Genomic DNA, 17,523 nt, shown 5'->3' on the forward strand with positions numbered 1-17,523 from the left:
CCACACATGGCAGCCCTGAATATTTTTTTAAAAATCTGACAACTACCCATGAGCATCAACCCATATCCTCCCGCAAGGAGCACAGCACAGACACAGGGCAGTGAAGTCCCAAACACAGATCCTGGTTTTGAGAGCAGTGGCAGGAGCCAGCAGGCAGCTGCGGCCCCTGGATGAGCCAGCTGACTTCAGGCGTGAAGACGCTGGACCGAAGGAGGAAGTGGGCCAATCTGTGCCCGAGTCTCACCACGGAATCAGCGGGGAGCTGAAGCCAACGCCCTAAATCCCGCCCTGGCCTTGCAGACTGTGCTCCCCGGAGGAGGGCGGCTGTGGGAAGGGCGGCGGCGAGCAGAGCGACAAGCAGCAGGCAGCGAGCAGGTGTGACCGGTGGGCTCCGGGAACGGCTCCCTTAGTAGGGGGTCACTCACCAATCTCCATGGCAACAGCCTGTAGCTTCTCCAGCGTCCGGCTGATAAGCACAACGTTGAGCCCATGTTTTGCTAGCTGGGGGTGGAAGTGGGAAAACCGAAAAAGACAAGGGTGATCAGCAGACAGAGGGTTTGTGTTACAGGTGAATTAGTCTCGAGGTGACGCGCTGGGCTGCAGGGCGATGCTTTTGCTTCACCTGGGTTCTAATGTGCCAAGCGTGCTGAAGATTTCTGGGCTATGAGCAAAACAGCCACCCTGGGCCAGGCTAGACATGACATCATGACAGCAGTTAATGCTCGTGCGTGTCTGTATGTGCCAGGAGCTGGTCTAAGTGCTTTTCTTGTACAGGCCCACAATCCGAAACTGTGGGGTCAGCTGTGTGTCGGAATTGAAAACATCGGGGACTCTATACTACATGTTACCTAACAAGATCTAGGGTAGCACCCCACGATACAAACAGCATTTCTGCAGCAACTCCAGAGCTGATGCTTATTCACCTGGCATCCTTCTTGTGGTTCGCTTGAGACCTGAGACCTTTCTCCCCTTTTTTCTGACTTCCAACAGGAAAGAACGTGGGATAGGGAGTGTGGGGTAAGGAGTGGCTGCTCCCCTGAGGTCAGCAAGGCCTGAGCCTCTTCTGAATGCCATGCCCGGAGGGCTGAGTGACGGTGTGGAGAGGTGGCCAGTGTACATTAACGCAGGGGCAGCAGGAGAGATTGAGAGGGACACAGACACGTGGTGTGCGGGGGGAGCACCTAGAGCCCGAGACTCATCTACGCCTAAAAATGCTACCAGTGAGAAGTTAGAGCTTTTCCTTGAAAGACAAAAGAAAAAGCCAGCATTCATTTAAACAAAGACTGATGACATTTGAGTTAGTGACAAAGGTCCCAGTGTATTGAAATCTTTCTCTATGGTTTTAGTTAAAATTTGTACTGCTATTTTTTAATTGTGGTAAAATACACGTAACATAAAACTTACCATCTTAACAAAAATGTGAAAAACTTTACAAATGTGTGTGTCCATCCATGGGATCCCATGCTAATCTTCTCTGTATTGTTGCAATTTTAGGGCATGTGCTGCTGAAGCAAGCACTCACTATACTGTTATTTAACTAAGGAATTAAATATTTTAGAAAACATATCAGAAGCTGAATTATGGACTACAGTATATTGCTTTCAATAGCCAATAATTCACTCTGCAGGCCTGTGGTCTCAGAATCACCCAGAAAGACATCAGAAAACACCAATCCCCACCAAAACCATTCAAGTAAAAATCTCTGGGGTTGAAGCCTCAGCATTTACTTCTTTTTCTGTAATTTTAATTTATTAAATTATACTATTAAATATGCAAATACATTCTCATTGTAAAAGATTTACCAAGTAAAAATCTCTGGGGTTGAAGCCTCAGCATTTACTTCTTTTTCTGCAATTTTAATTTATTAAATTATACTATTAAATATGCAAATACATTCTCATTGTAAAAGATTTAAACAAGGGGGGAAAATGTACCGGATCCCCCCACCCTCCGTGAGGCGCCTATCCCCCATAGTTTGCTGTCGATCCTTCCCTAACTTCTTCTCTGCATTTGCAGGCTGTATAGATACACAGAGAAGTAAAAGTTTGTTTTGTGGGTTTTATTTCTTTTTATCCTGTATAATATCATTGTAAGTATTGTCTTACAATATTCTTTTTAACTTGATGATGTGTCTTATCTCTACGAATTATGTCTATTTTTGTATCCATCCATGAAGAACCAACGATTCTTTTCTATTATTTCCTAGTGTTCTATGGGTGAGCATTTAGGTTGTTTTCAGGTTTTCCTGTTATGGGTCCAATGTTGCTACAGTGAAGTCCATGAAGAACCAACGATTCTTTTCTATTATTTCCTAGTGTTCTATGGTTCACCTTTGGGTGAGCATTTAGGTTGTTTTCAGGTTTTCCTGTTATGGGTCCAATGTTGCTACAGTGAAAAGCCTTCTACATAGCTATTTGTATGTGAGTCAATTAATTCCTAGAGTAGATAGACAAGTGGAATTGTTGTGTCAAAGGGTACATGTTTTTTAAATTATAATAGTATTGCCAAGTGCCATGCCTTAAAACTGTACCATCAAAATACAATTATAGCCATTTCTTCATACTCTTGTCAATATTTGCTATTAGCAACGCAAATCTAACGTTTTTCCAACATGATGGTATCCCTTTATTTTTATTTGCATTTCTCCAGTTGTCAGTGGGGCTGAACATCTTTTTCTATGTCCATGAGTGAATTACTGGTACATATCCTTTGCCCATTATTCTACTGGGTTATGTTTCATTTTCTTATAAATTAACAGTTGCTTATACACTCGGAATATTCATTATTTGCTTACTACGTAGGTAGCAAGTATTTTCTCTTTTGTTTATGGTGCCCTTGCCATACATTATGTATTAATTTTAATGTTATCAAATTTGTGGATTTTTTCCATTTTATATTTCTTTTATGCTTTTACTTAACTCCAAGGATATAAATACATTTTCCTATAACACTTTGTAGTTGGTTTTTGTTTAGTTTGGAGAATGATGTGAGATTGAAATCATCTAGCATCATTTTTTTTCAAAATGGGTGGCTAATTGTCTCAACAGCATTTTCAATCTGTTCATTTTTTCCTGACTTAAGACACTAATTAGGTTATGTGCTAAATTCTCATGTGTGCAAGAGGCTGTTTCTGGTCTATCTGTTCTGTTCTGCTGACCTATTTGTCAATTTCTGTGCCAGGCCACTTCTGATTTAATCATAATCTTATAATAGCCTTTGACATCTGATGTCTGCTCGAGGAAGTCTCAACCATTCTCTTTGAAAATGTTTTTGTTTTACCTTCTTTGTTTAATATTCCAAATAAATGATAAAATGGTCTAGTCAAGTATTATATTGAAATTAGGGATATTTAGGGGAAAACTTACATCTTTGCGGTAATCATTTTTCTCATCCATAAATATGGTATCCATTTATTCAGATCCCATATATCCTTCTAAAAACTTTGAGAAGTTTCTTCACATAAATCTTGGACATTTCTTGTTAGGTTTGCATTAGTTAGGATAACATTAACTGCTGTAACAAATAACTCCATAATTTCAATGGTTTAACACGAAGGAGGTTTGTTTTTGTCTTGTATAGTAGACTCTAATCCACAGAGCCATTCAGGGCCCAAGGCTGAGATAGGCTTTGTCATCTCTAACACTAGGTTTCCAAGATTTCCCTGGGTATTGACATCCAGCCAGTACCAAGATAAGAGAGGTGAAGATACATCCCCTCCCTTCACCACCTGGACCGAGAAGTAACAGTATCCTTTCTGCTTGATTTCATTTATAAAATTAGTCACACCATCCCCCATAGATATTAGGGAATCTGGGCATCCACTTAGGAATCTGGGTGGACATTTAGTTATTCCTGCCACCAGTACCTTATGTTTATTCATTGCCATTGTGAATTGAATTATTTTGGAAAGAAGAGATTCTGGAATTAAATGCCTAGGTTCAATTCCAATTGTTCTGAGGATCAAATAAGAAAATACAAGTACATTAAAAAGTGTGTGGCTCAGAGCCTGTCACCGAGCAAGCACTCAATAGTACTAGCTATTTTTTCTAAACACTCTAATCTGTTATGGCTTATGATTAGGGGGTCTTGACCCAGCCACCCAGCTGGGTGTTCTGTGCCCCTTCCCTCATACCCTGCCCTGTGCATCTCTCCCATTTGCCTGTTTCTGAGTTGCATTCTTTATAACTGAGAAAGAAAAGTAACTCAGAGCAACCCGAGTTACATGAAGTCTGCTAAATCTATCAGGCCCAGAGAGAATGAGCTTGGAGTTTCAGTCACATTCCCCTCACCCATGTTTGGGATAATTGCAAAAAGACGTGTTTCAACAACAATTTCCAGACCAGCCCCCATCATCAATGGTTGTAAATTACTCAAAATATTATCAGGAGTTTTACAATGTGACCCTCACCCTTTCTGTGCTTTAACTTTGCTGAACTTTATGATGCAAACAGCAATGTGCACCAATCAGTAGCTTGTGTTATTTTAGTGAACCAATGTAAATGCTCAGCAAACAACGTTGGAACTGCCCCATTAAGATCCTCCTTTTTCCTTTAAAAATCCATTTACTAGTACTGCCTGGCAGAGCACATTTCCAAGGCAACTTGAATTTGTGTTTTCCTGGGCTGCAGTTCTTAAATTTGGCTGAAATACACTCTTTCCTTTAGATAATTTTGCCTCAGTTTTCCATTAGGTCAACATAATAAATTGTAATAGTAAGTGAGGTGCCTTTCTGAGCTCTCTGAGCCATTCTGGCAGGTTTTCAAGCTTGGGGAGGGGACCGTGAGGGACAGAAGACTGGGGGCCCGGGCTTGCGACTGGCGTCTGAAGCAGGGGCTGTCCGTGGACGGGGCCCTCCAGCCGTGGGGTCCGGGCTCACTCCACGTGGGTGGTGTCAGAATTGAAGTGAATCGTCGACACCTAGTGGGGCCCAGAGACCTGGAGAACTGGTTGGTGTGAGAAGTGTTGTGAGTAGAAACAGCTCAATATTCAAATAATATCTATGAACTGATAATGTGATTCTTGAGCCCTTCCCCAGTGGACCCCTCACTCACGTAACAAATAACAAGGTAAAGAGAGTAGCAAATAAGAGGAACTCGTGAGGAGGACATCTTTGATTGCACCTGTTACCGAGGGGTGACCCCCTGACCCCCTCCCCCGGGACAGCGGGGACACGCATTACCGGCCTCTTGCCTCAAGTCAAGCGAGAGGGGTTTCCACAGGGCCATCCCATCTTATTTCATGTCTTATATTCATTGTGCTTTCTTGTTCGTTATCCCCCCGCCCCCTTTTAGTTATGCCTGAATTAGTTAATATAATATAGGCAAGGCTGTTAACAAGTTAACACTGAAATCTCAGCGGCATAACTCAACAAAAATTTATTTCTTGCTGATTATGCTCGACTGATAACTGATCTTTGACCCAGGCCCCCAAAAATCTGATGAGCGAGAGACTGTGGCTTCCAGCTGCTCTGACTTTGGAGCTAGTCCTGCCATCCAGACTCGATTCAGGCCTTGAAAGCAGGAGTGTTTTTCCCGCACCAGGTGTGGGGTAGAGCTGATATGCGGGTTATCTCGGAAACCATCCAAAACATCCACATCAAGGGCCAAGAGACCTCAGCAGCAGCGAAGCTATAGGCAGAGTCCTCAGTTGCAAGGGCCAAGGGGGGCAACACAGTAGGGGGCAAGTGCAACCCTGGAGGAGGGGCGCACTGGCCAGGGCCCAGGTCTGGCAGTGAGAGACACCTTGGCAGAGAACCCACAAGAGGGCCCCTCAGGGACAGAGTCAGTGCCAAACTATCACCAGGCCCAGAGAGTGCGATGTCCTCTCAGGACAGTTGCAAAAGCCTAGATCTATTGATCCCCTTACTTCTCCCCTCCCCCACCCTCTCCGATGCCCCTGTTCCTCAGACTCTGGCAGGTTCAGCCACGTGAACCACCAGCAGGAGAAATGCTGGGCAGGAAAGAGAGAGAACGGACCACAGCACCAGATCCCATCGTCAGCTCCTCCAAAGCAGGCTCCAGCTCCAGGGAGAGGAGAAGATGTAACTTTATGACATGTTCAGCATCTTGACTATTGCAGGTGATTAATCGCACACTGACAATTGCAGAGTTGAAACCATGTTTGCATCTGGAAGTGACCAAAGGACTTGGTTTCACCTAAGAGGAATCAGCGAAGTCACAGGATCAGAGGCAGAGGAAGAGCCACCCCTGTCAGCAGGTTTAAAGAGACCGTGGGAAACAGAACGATGGCAGACGTGCCCCATGACAGCTGTGATTCCTGCTTATTTAAACCACTGGTTACACTTCCATTTCTATTTCTGAGAAAGACATGCTAATCTTCAACAATTGGTGTAAATTTGTCAGTACCTATATTTTGGTCAGTTTTTACTTTTAATAATTTGAAGTTATGTTGTCAGTAATAGAATAGGCTGAATATTAATAGTCTGAAACTTGTCAGTATGAGCCTTCCCTTATTATTTCTTATCTTGAATTATATTTTGTCTACTACTAATATGGCTCCTACTCCTTTCCTTCTGTTTGCATTTTCCTAGAATATGTTTTTCCATTCATTTATTTTCAACCTTTCTATATTCAACATGGGATTTTTTTAGCCCCATCCGAGCATGTTACTGATCAGTAAATTTAACCAGGTCACGTTTATTGAGATTGCAGATTTGTTACACTACCTCCCTCTATCTTCTTTGAGTTTTTTCATTCACCGTGTTTTCTTTGTGGTTTTTCCCCCTTTTGGGACTGTAGTAAGCACGATAAGATGGGCAATGCTGTAATAACAAAGACGCGTAATACAAGAAAGGTTTATTCTTCCTCACACAATGTCTCCTGCAGAGGATGCAACAGTCTGGGGCAGCCCCTCCATGCGGGACTCAGATGTAGGTTTCTCCCCAGGGCTGAAACAAGAGTGAGGCCAGTGAAGAACCAGGGTGACGATGTCAGGAGCACGCCCTCTGGGTTCCTGGTCACCTGGCATGCCTCACCTTGGTGCTGGCCCTACGTCCTCCTCCTATGGCTCCTCCTTCAACACAAAGCTTCTAGGCTCTGCCCATATTGGGTAATTGAGCACTGAATTTGACTACAGTGTAGCAAAGACAAATTCATGGCTTTTTAAAAAAATATGTCACAAGAACAAGAGTAGTCATTTTTCTTGGGGTGGGAGGTTGGGAAGGTGTTGGTCCAAGGATTAAAATTTCAGTGAGCAGGGAAAGTAGGCTCAAGAGATCTACTGTGCAACCTGGTGACTGTAACAGTGCACCGTACTGAAGTCGCAGAGAGTAGATTCCAAGTGTTCTCACCACAGAAAATAAGTATGTGAGGTAATGCATATGCTAACCAGCTCAGTAGAGCCATTCCGTATGTATGTGTATTGCAGAACATCATGTTGTAGATGGTAAATATATACAACTTTTATTTGTCAATTTAAAAAGTTAAAGAAAGGAAGGAAGGAAAGAAAGAAAAGTCCTTTTGTCCAAACTGAGTATAGAAAGACCAGATCCACATCTGGATTAGCAAAACATTTACATAAATAAAAAAGGGCACCCAAAACAATACACGTTTTGTGAGATTGCCCACAAACAAGAAGATACACATCAAACGTATTAGGCGGGCTGCACACGGGAAGACGGCGGTGGGAACGAAAGAAACTGAAGTGACAGGGGCCAGTGCGGCCAGTGACAGCAGCCCAGCAGTCTAGGCCTTGACTCACCAGGAGGGAAAAGGAAGAGGAAGGAAGCGATGTGGGGTGCAGGTGCAGGCTGTGGGTGCAGGGGGCAGGCAGACAGGAAGAAAGCCCGCCTGGGGACCCGCACTGTGACGGAAGGGCAGGCCGCCCTGTGCACTGGCCACCTGCTCGGCAAGCTGTCCCACTGCCACATCTTATGAGCACTCACGCTACAAAGCTTAATTTTCTTGTCTGTAAACACTTATTTTACAGCTGCCTTTAACCATTCTAGTTCATTTTTTTAGCTAAGTCTACCCTTAACATTATCAATTCATAAGGCCAGAACTGTGCACATTCTGACAAAGAATTTTATATTTTTATGTTACATTGTTAAAGAAAACTTTATCCCAAGCTTAGAAACAGGCAAACTGATGATTGCTTGATTTTTTAAAAGTCAATCTCACACTAGAATATTTCCTAGTAAGCCTGCTTGACCTCATCCGACACCCTTGGGCAGGTAACTACTGTTACCAAATCTCCACTTAATTCTCAGCCGATGGGGGCGCAGACAGCTCCCAGCCAGCAAGGTGAGAAACAGGGGAGACGTTGACTTCACAGCCTGACAGAGAAGCTGACCTGGAGGTGACATGGTCCTTACCCTCCGAAAGTCAGCCTGTCTGTATCTAGCTTGGCAACGTGATTTTGCGTTCCTTTCCTGACTATATAAATTCCTGTTGCCCAAATGCTCTTCAATCAGCTCCTTCGTCTTCCGGCTGGATCCTCCATTACTAAGTGGATATAAACTTTAACAAGCACTAACATATATTTTTGCGAACTGTGCTTTTACATACTAAAGATAAAATATCGGTTGATTCTTTGAATGATTGGACTAAATGACACTGACAGTCATACTATAATCCTAACGTCTACAAGATTTCAGAAATGAATATACTACCGTGCTCTATTACAGACAAGGAATACCAGAGAGGAGTTTTAAAGTCTGGCTTCACGGTATTTTCTAGAGACACACACCAAACATAAGGTCACTGGAGTGTTGAAGGAGATATATATATTTCAACCGAAAGAAAAAGGCACAGCTTTATGAATATCAACCAAAAGAATCATTAAAGTAAAAAAGTATTACTAGAAATAAAAACTAGTAAAAGGTGAAATTCATCATGGAGGTATAGCAATTCTAATCCTGGATTATCTAATTAAATAGCTTTACACAGAACCACAAAGACAGTTGAAAAGGACGCCATCACAATGAGAGATTTAATGTACCTTTTCTGTAGTTGTTGGGTGAAGCGTGCAAGAATCTGGGAAGGACGTGGATTATTTAAAGTATATGAAGGACACACGTGATCTAATAAGCATGTATAAATACCAAACAGTTGCAGATGATGTTCTTTTGAAAATTGGCTCTTTTAAAAAAAAAAACTGATAAAACTGACCGATCTCCAGCAAAATTGATCAGGAAAAAAGAGAGAGAGCACAGATGAGCAGTAAACAATATTAGGAATGAAAACATAGGCACAATTAGAGAAACAACCAAGGTTTAAAATATAGAAAAAGGGTCAAGAGAGGAGAGTGCGCACACAGTTTTGCTGCTAAACCCTTTAAAGCCATAGGAAAGTGGAGGATTTTCTCTAGGATAATACAAAGTCACGGGGAAAGTGACAACAGAGACGAGAGCAAGCCCCAATTTTTTGTTGCTGGAAAATGGATGGGCGAGATCTGGAAACCTAAGCCAGCAATAGGGAAAGCTGAGAAGTGACAACATGCACACGACTAAAATCCTCAAACATGTCAGGGACTGCCAGCACCGGAGCCGGGTCGAGGGAGAAGTTGGAGTAAGGATGGTCGGTGAGAGCTGGCCGGGCAGCCGCCAGCCCCACGTGCCCTTCCCTGCTGCAGACACTGAGGACAGGAGATGAGCAAAGCGCCCCCAGCTAAGTTCTGGCTCCAGATGACAGCAGCCATCCTTCACCCCGCAGGCAGGAGGCCAGAGGCTTCTCACCAGAGAATCGGGCCACCCCAAGGAAAAGACCTAAAGACACGGGCTGGGACTCTGCCCAGCCAACGGCACACGCCTGTCCCACTCACAGCCACCAGACCCACTCGGAAGGTCCAGGCAGGCTCGTAAAGCCACCTAATTAGCTTTGAAACCTGAACAGACAACCAAGGACTGTCTGTGGAAAGCAGCTCACACGAAGTACCAAACGAATGGGGGTAGAGCCCCGTGGCAGAGCACAGCCTGGGCAGGAAAGGACATTTTTTTTTAAAGAATAAAAAAAAATATCTTCAGGGATGAGAGAAGCTACTACATCTATAAAAAGAACATGTTGCTCTAAAAATGGTGCATAAAGAAAACTCAAAAGAGCTCTCAGAAATGTAAACAACACTGAATTTCTTTTAAAAGTTTTAATTTTTATTTTAAAATTGAGAAAGAAAATATGGTGGTCCTCCCTTATCCGCAGTTACACTTTCCACAGTTTTAGTTACCCATGGTCAACCAAAGTCTGAAAATATCAAATGGTAAATTCCAGAAATAAGCAACTTACAAGATTTTTTATTGAAACATAATTGATTGTACATATCTGTGGGGTACAGAGTTGAATATCAATGCCTGCGTGCCATATGTGATGCTCACATCAGGATAATTACTATATTCAATGTTACTCAATGTAATTATTTTTTGCAGTCCTTTACAAATCTCTTGCTAACCCACCCCACCAACACCTTTCCAATTCCCTCCTCTGGTGGCCTCAGTTCTGTTCTCTCCCTTTGAATGTTCAACAAATTATTGTGATTGTATCTTTCTTCTTTGCTTTTTTTACTTATTTATTTTTTTAGCTCCCACTTATGAGTAAGGACGTGATATTTCCTCTTTCCGTGCCTCACTTATTTCACTTATAATTTCCTCTAAGTTCATCCATGTTGCTGCAAATGGCAGAAATTCATTCTTTTTTATGGCAGAGTAGTATTCCATGGTGTAGATATACCACAGTTTCCTTATCGAGTCATCCATCAATGGACATTCAGGTTGGTTCCATATCTTGGCTATTGTGAACAGAGATGCAATGAACACGGGAGTGCAGGTGTCCCTTCGACATGATGATTTCTGTTCCTTTGGGTATATACCCAGTAGTGGGATTGCTGGATTGTATGGCAATTCTATCTCCATACTGCTTTCCATAAAGCCTGCACTAATTTACAGTCCCACCAACAGTGCAGGAGGGTTCCCCTTCCTCCACATTCTTGTCAGCATTTATTATTCTCATCTTTTGTATAATAGCCAATCTAACTAAATGTGGTTCTGATTTGCATTTCCCTTATGCTGAGTGATGCTGAGCATTTTTCCATGTTTCTGCTGGCCATTCGTATGCCTTCTTTTGAGAAATGCCTATTCAGCTCCTTTGCCCATTTTTTAATTGGATTACTTGTTTTTTTACTGTTGTTTGAATTCCTTGTATGTTATGGATATTAATCCATTGTCTGATGCATAGGTTGCAATTTTCTCCCACTCTGTAGGTTTTTAATTGCTCTGTTGATTGTGGGGTTTTTTGCTGTGCAGAAGCTTTTTAGTTTGATAAAATTTCATTTGTTTATGTTTTCTTTTGTTGCCTGTACTTTTGGGGACTTGTTCATAAAGTCTTTGCCAAGTCTGACTTGCTGAAGTGTTTCTCCCATGTTTTATTCTAGGAGTTTTATAGTTTCAGGTCTTATATTTAAGACTTTAATCCATTTTGAGTTGATTTTGGAATATGGTGAGATGGATGGGTCTAGTTTTATTTTTCTACATATGGATGTCCAGTTTTCATAGCACCATTTGTTGAAGAGGCAGTTTTTTCCCAAATGTATGTTTTTGGTGCCTTTGTCAATGATCAGTTGGCTGTAAGTCAGTGTATTGATTTCTGGGTTCTCTATTCTGTTCCATTGATACAAGTGTCTATTTTTATGCCAGTACCATGCTGTTTTGGTTACTATAGCTTTGTAGCATAATTTGAAGTCAGGTAGTATAATGCCTCTGGCTTTATCTATTTATTTTTTCCTCAAGCTTACGTTGGCTATTCAGGGTCTTTAGTTGTTTCATATGAATGTTAGGACTGTTTTTTCTAATTCTGTGAAGAATGTCATTGGTATTCTGATGGGGGTTACATTGAATCTGTAGATCACTTTGTGTAGTGTGGACATTTTCACAATGTTAATTCTTCCAATCCATGAACATGGAATGTCTTTCCATCTTTTTGTGTCCTTTTAATTTCTTTCAGCAGTGGCTTGTAGTTCTCATTATAGAGATCTTCCACCTCTTTGGTTAAACTGATTCCTAGTATTTTATTTTTTTGGTGACTATTGTAAATGGACTTGCTTTCTTGATTTCTTTTTCTGCTAGTTCATAATTGGAGTATAAAAGTACTACTGATTTTTATGTGTTGATTTTGTATCCTATAACTTTTCTGAAATCATTTGTCAGCTCTAAGAGGTTTTTTTGTAAAGTCTTTAGCTTTTTCTGTATATAGGATCATGTCATATACAAACAGGGACAGTTTGACTTTGTCTTTTCCAATCTGGATGCCCTTTATTACTTTCTCTTGCCTGATTGCTCTGGCTAATACTTCCAATACAATGTTAAATAGGAGTGTGGGAGTGGGCATCCTTGTCCTGTCCCTGTTCTTAAGCTGAAAGCTTTTCCCGATTCAGGATGATATTGGTAATGGGTTTGTCATATATGGCATTTATTGTGTTGAGATAATTTTCTTCTATACCTAATTTTTTGAGAGTCTTTATCATGGAGGGATGTTGAATTTTATCAAATGCTTTCTCTGCATCATATGGTTTCTGTCCTTGCTTGATGTGGTGTATCATGTTTATTGACTTGTGTATGTTGAACCATCCTTGCATCCCTGGGATGAATCTCACAGAACATTTCATCCAATAACTACAGAATATACATTCTTCTCATCAGCTCATGGAACATTCTCCAGGATAGACCACGTGTTAAGTCACAAATCAAGTCTCAACAAATTTTGAAAAACTGAAATCATTTCAGGTATCTTTTCAGACTACAACAGATTAAAACTGGAAATCAATAACAAGTGAAACTCTGGAAACTATACAAACACTTGGAAATTAAACAACATGCTTCTGAACAACCTATGGGTCCAAGAAGAAATTAATGAGGAAATCAAAAAATTACTTGAAACTAATGAAAATAAAGACACATCATACCAAAACCTGTAGGATACTGAAGAAGTCGTACTAAGAGGGAAGTTATTGCAATAAATGCTTACAGCAAAAAAATAGAAAGACTTCAAATAAATGACCTAATGCTACACCTCAAAGAATTAAAAAAACAAGAACAATCCAATGCCAAAATTAGCAGATGGAAAGTAATAATTAAGATTAGAGCAGAAACAAATGAAATAGAAACCCAAAAAATGATACAAAAGATCAATGAAACAAAAGGTCAGCTTTTCGAGAAGATAAACAAAATAGACGAGCCATTATCCCGGCTAACTAAAAAAAGAAGAGCCAAACAACATAAATCAGAAATAAAAAAGAAGACTTTACAACTGGTACCACAGAAATACAAACAATCTTTAGAGACTATTATGAACAACTATACACAAACAAATTTGAAAACCTGGAGAAAATGGATAAGTTTCTGGACACACACAAACTACCAAGACTGAACCAAGAAGACACAGAAAACCTGAACAGACCAGTAAAGAGCATGAGAGCGAAGCGGTCATCAGCAGTCCCCCAACAAAGAAAAGCACAGGACCGGACGATTTTATTGCTGAATTCTACCAAACATTTAAAAAAGAATTAATATCAATTCTCTTCAAACTATTCCAAAAAATTGAAACAGGGGCCATTCTCCCAAACTCATTCAATGAAGCCAGCATCACACTATTGCCAAAACCAGACAAAGATACAACAAAAAAAGAAAACTACAGGCCAAAATCTCTGATGAACACAGACACAAAAATCTTCATCAAAATATTAGCAAACAGAATACAGCAACACATCAAAACATTGTACGCCATGACCAATTTCTAAGTTTTATATTGCACAGCGTTCTGAGTAGCAAGATGAACTCTCACACTGTCCTGCTCAGTCCCACCTGTGACGTGAGTCATCCCTTTGTCCAGATTCTCCACACTGTGGATGCTCCCCACCTGCTGGTCACTTCGTAGCCGGCTCAGTTATCAGCTAACCCCTGCAGTACCACAGTGCTGATGTTCAAGTGACCCTTATTTTACTTAATAATGTCTCCAAAGCACAAGATGCTGGTGATTTGAATATGCCAAAGAGAAGTGTTTTCTTTAAGTGACAAGGTGAAGGTTCTTGACTTAATAGGGAAAGGAAAAAATCATATGCCAAGATTGCTAAAATCTATACTAAGAATGAATCTTCTATTCATGAAACTGTTAAGAAGAGAAAAAGAATTCATGCATAGTATGAGGCTGGTACTATTTGAAGTTTTGGGAATCCACTAGGGGTCTGGGAACGTATCCCGCATGAATAAGGGGGGACTACGGTAGCAAAACTGAAAAAATTCAGTTGGAGGATTGGAAGATACAACTGATGAAAACCCTTTTGTAGAAAAAGAAATGGAAATTATAAGAAAAAAAAGTAAAAGTAGAGGATGATTTCAGAATCTGAATAATAGGACTTCCAAAAATAATATTATCCAACACCTGAGTAACAGGAGTTGCAGAAGGAAGAGAGAATGCACAGAGGATAAATGTCAACGCCCACGCCCAGCTTGCTCTGTGGGGCAACCCTGGCTGTGTCCCCCACTGCCTCGCCTTGCAATATTTCTGCTCATTTTCTTTTTTTTTTTTTTTTTTTTTTTTCCTTTTTGAGACAGGGCGCACCGTGCTCAGCCAGTGAGCACTGTGAGCGCACTGGTCATCCCTATATAGGATCCGAACCCACAGCGGGAGCGCTGCTGTGCTCCCAGCGCTGCACTCTCCCGAGTGCGCCGCGGGCTCGGCCCTCTGCTCATTTTCTGAAATGCTGTTGAACCTTCACAGATGATAGCCTCATAATAAACTCATTTCCTGCTTAAGTTTTTTAAACATTGTAAGAGAATGTTACAAAAAAAAAAGCTAAAAAATTTGAAAACTGAGATGAAATGGATATATTTCTAGAAAAATACAAATTACCAAAACTGATTCAAGGAAACAATTAAAAACTCAAATAATTCTATGACCACTAAAAAATAATAACAACTAACCACAACAATAATAAGGTCAAAGAAAACTCCAGCCACAGACACATTGTATCAAACATTTAAAAGACCAATCATTCCACAATTATACAGTCTTTTTCAAATAATAAAAAGCAGTAAAAAAAATCCTCTATTCAGCTTATGATGCTGGTAAAACTTGACACAGAAACTTCAGAAGACAATTGGCACTATTTGGTAATGTTGACTATGTGCACAGCCTATGGCCCTGTGGTTCTGCTCCCTGATGCACTGTCTTCTCATACAAATGTCTCCAGGAGACAGGGACAAAAGTGTTCACTAAGATAAACATCTGTCAGCAAGGAAAGGACAACTAAATTGGGACACATTGGAATACTGCGGTCTGATGGAATACTGTACAGTACAGTACTGAAAACGAATGAACCACGTTCCACACACGCCAGCGTGGATGAATTTCCAAAGCTAATGTTGATCTGCATAAAAGAAGCAGAATACAGAATACATTTGACTCACTTTACATTAAGCTAAAAACAAGCAATTCCACCAACACATTGTTTAGAGATACGGGCAGATGGAATAGAACTATTTTATTAAAAAGCGGAGAAATTATTAACCCAGTGCTCATGATAGTGTTCACATTTGTAGGGGTAGAGGAGGGAAATAAAGGCACGGCATACAGCAGCTTCAAGGATACTCATGGAGTCTGTTTCTTATGCTGCTGATCAGGGACACAGTACGCATTTTGTTATTATTTGTTTTGGTAACCATATCTATGCATTATATATACTCTGATACCTCTCTCTTTCTCTCCCCCCCCATCTTCCTCTCTCTCTCTCACACACACACATGCACACATTGAGTCATGGCATATGACAATGTACCCAGGATATTCAAAGCCTGGACCAGAAATCACAGCGTTGAAGTTACACAGTGCAGGAACAAAGCAATGAATCTAGAGAAACGTAAAAGTAATTTAAAGCTGGTATTCTCATTTAAGGGCAGATGAAAGAGACTCAGCTGAGAGTGCAGCTGCAGTAATTGAGACTAGACATTAGGAAGGAGATTTTTCCTGCTGGCATAAGACACTGCCATGTATCACAAAGTAAGTATGTGATGATATCCAAGAACAGGGCAAGGCAGTTATTTTTCTTGGGTTGGTCTGAGACAGAGCTGGCCAAGTGACAATCCAAGAGACAGCTCTGTGCCATTGCCTGTAGCTGCCAGGAGCACCACCTTGAGAAGAGTTCTGACTACCCTTGTGTACTGCACTGGAGGTGGGGGAGCCTGAATCCTTGCCCTCCCAGATGTTGGAGATGGCACTAGAACTGCCCGGATGTGGAGGAATGAAACCAGACAAGCTTTCATTATAAATTTTGGTTCTAGCATTCACAGGGCATTAACAGCCAAGCATACATGTTTATACACATCACAGTGGCAAAAAGTAAAATTTATGATGTTTCATGCTAACAAGTGTTTAGTGAGCATGATATCTCAAATCCTCTTTGGAGGGGTTAAGATTGGTCCAATCATATAGAGAGCAATTTGGCAATGGTATCCAATATCTAAGTTCACAGACCGATAGAACTGGCAGTCTTGCTGATAGGGATAACCCTTGGATATGTGCTCAAATTATATGTTCAAGAGTGTGCCTTACAAAATTATTTGTAAAAACACAACCAAAAATCGAACTTAGTGTCCATTCCTAAGAGGCTGATAAAAGACATGATACAGCCATGGGATAGGATACCCTGAAATCATTGAGAAGAATGGAGGCCATCTGTATGCCTTTGCTGTGGCAAGATCTCAATGCTATATTATTAAATAAACAAAGTACAGAACAGGGTTTGTGGCCATGTAAAGTAGGACTCCGTTTATGCTTAGAGGGCAAAAACTGAAAATACAGGCATAAATTCTAGCAGAGACTGCTAGCGAACTAAAATCTGTTCTCCCCTTCTCCCTGGGCAGGTGACCAGGTGACACTCCCCAGTCATCCTTGCACTTCGTTCACCCACAAGACTGAGTTCTGTCCAGTGGAAAGTCGGGAGACCCACAATGGAAAACCCTGGGGGAGCCTTGCTTTCTTTCCCCTTCTTCTCTTCTCATCAGTCAGAACAGACATGCTTATGACCAGCTTCAACCACAAATAGGAGAGCAAAAGTCCACAGGGTAGACAAGAAACAATATGGAAGGAATCTGGGCACAGCCAGCTGCCAGTCAGAAAAGCTCCCATTTTCTGTGAAGTCTCTGGATTATTACTTAGTCTTGTTGTTATTATGGCCAGTCTTCACCATACGATCAACATCCATATCAATATATGGGTACAGACATAGCCATGGGTTTTCTTTACCTTTTCTGGAAGGAATCTCAAGACATTTTAAACATGGTTTTCTTTACAGAAAGGGATAAGGTAAGAGCACAGGTGGGAAGAGGCCTTTATTTCTCTTTTTGTGACTTTTTGTACTGCTTGAGTTTTCTAATTTTATGCCTGCCTTACTTTTACTTCAACAGGATTTATCAAGGCAAAGAGTCCATTCCTTTTTTTGTTGTTTTCTTCCTTATACCTCTTTGAATAAAAAAATATGTGTATAAATATAATTAGCCATCAGGGAAATCCAAATTAAAACCAC

General features: G+C 41.1%; 1 protein-coding gene across 1 annotated transcript in view; it reads right to left on the reverse strand.

The window, feature by feature from the left end:
- Nucleotides 1–17,523, reverse strand: part of HSD17B3 (hydroxysteroid (17-beta) dehydrogenase 3) — a 49,022-nt gene that overhangs the window by 15,971 nt on the left and 15,528 nt on the right. The window contains exon 3 of the mRNA XM_008580525.1: nucleotides 426–501. Coding sequence (XP_008578747.1) covers nucleotides 426–501 — 76 coding nt within the window. The remainder of the gene's footprint in view (nucleotides 1–425; nucleotides 502–17,523) is intronic.

The sequence above is a fragment of the Galeopterus variegatus genome, unplaced genomic scaffold, assembly GCF_000696425.1.
Source record: "Galeopterus variegatus unplaced genomic scaffold, G_variegatus-3.0.2 Scaffold2123, whole genome shotgun sequence".
NCBI lineage: Eukaryota > Metazoa > Chordata > Mammalia > Dermoptera > Cynocephalidae > Galeopterus > Galeopterus variegatus.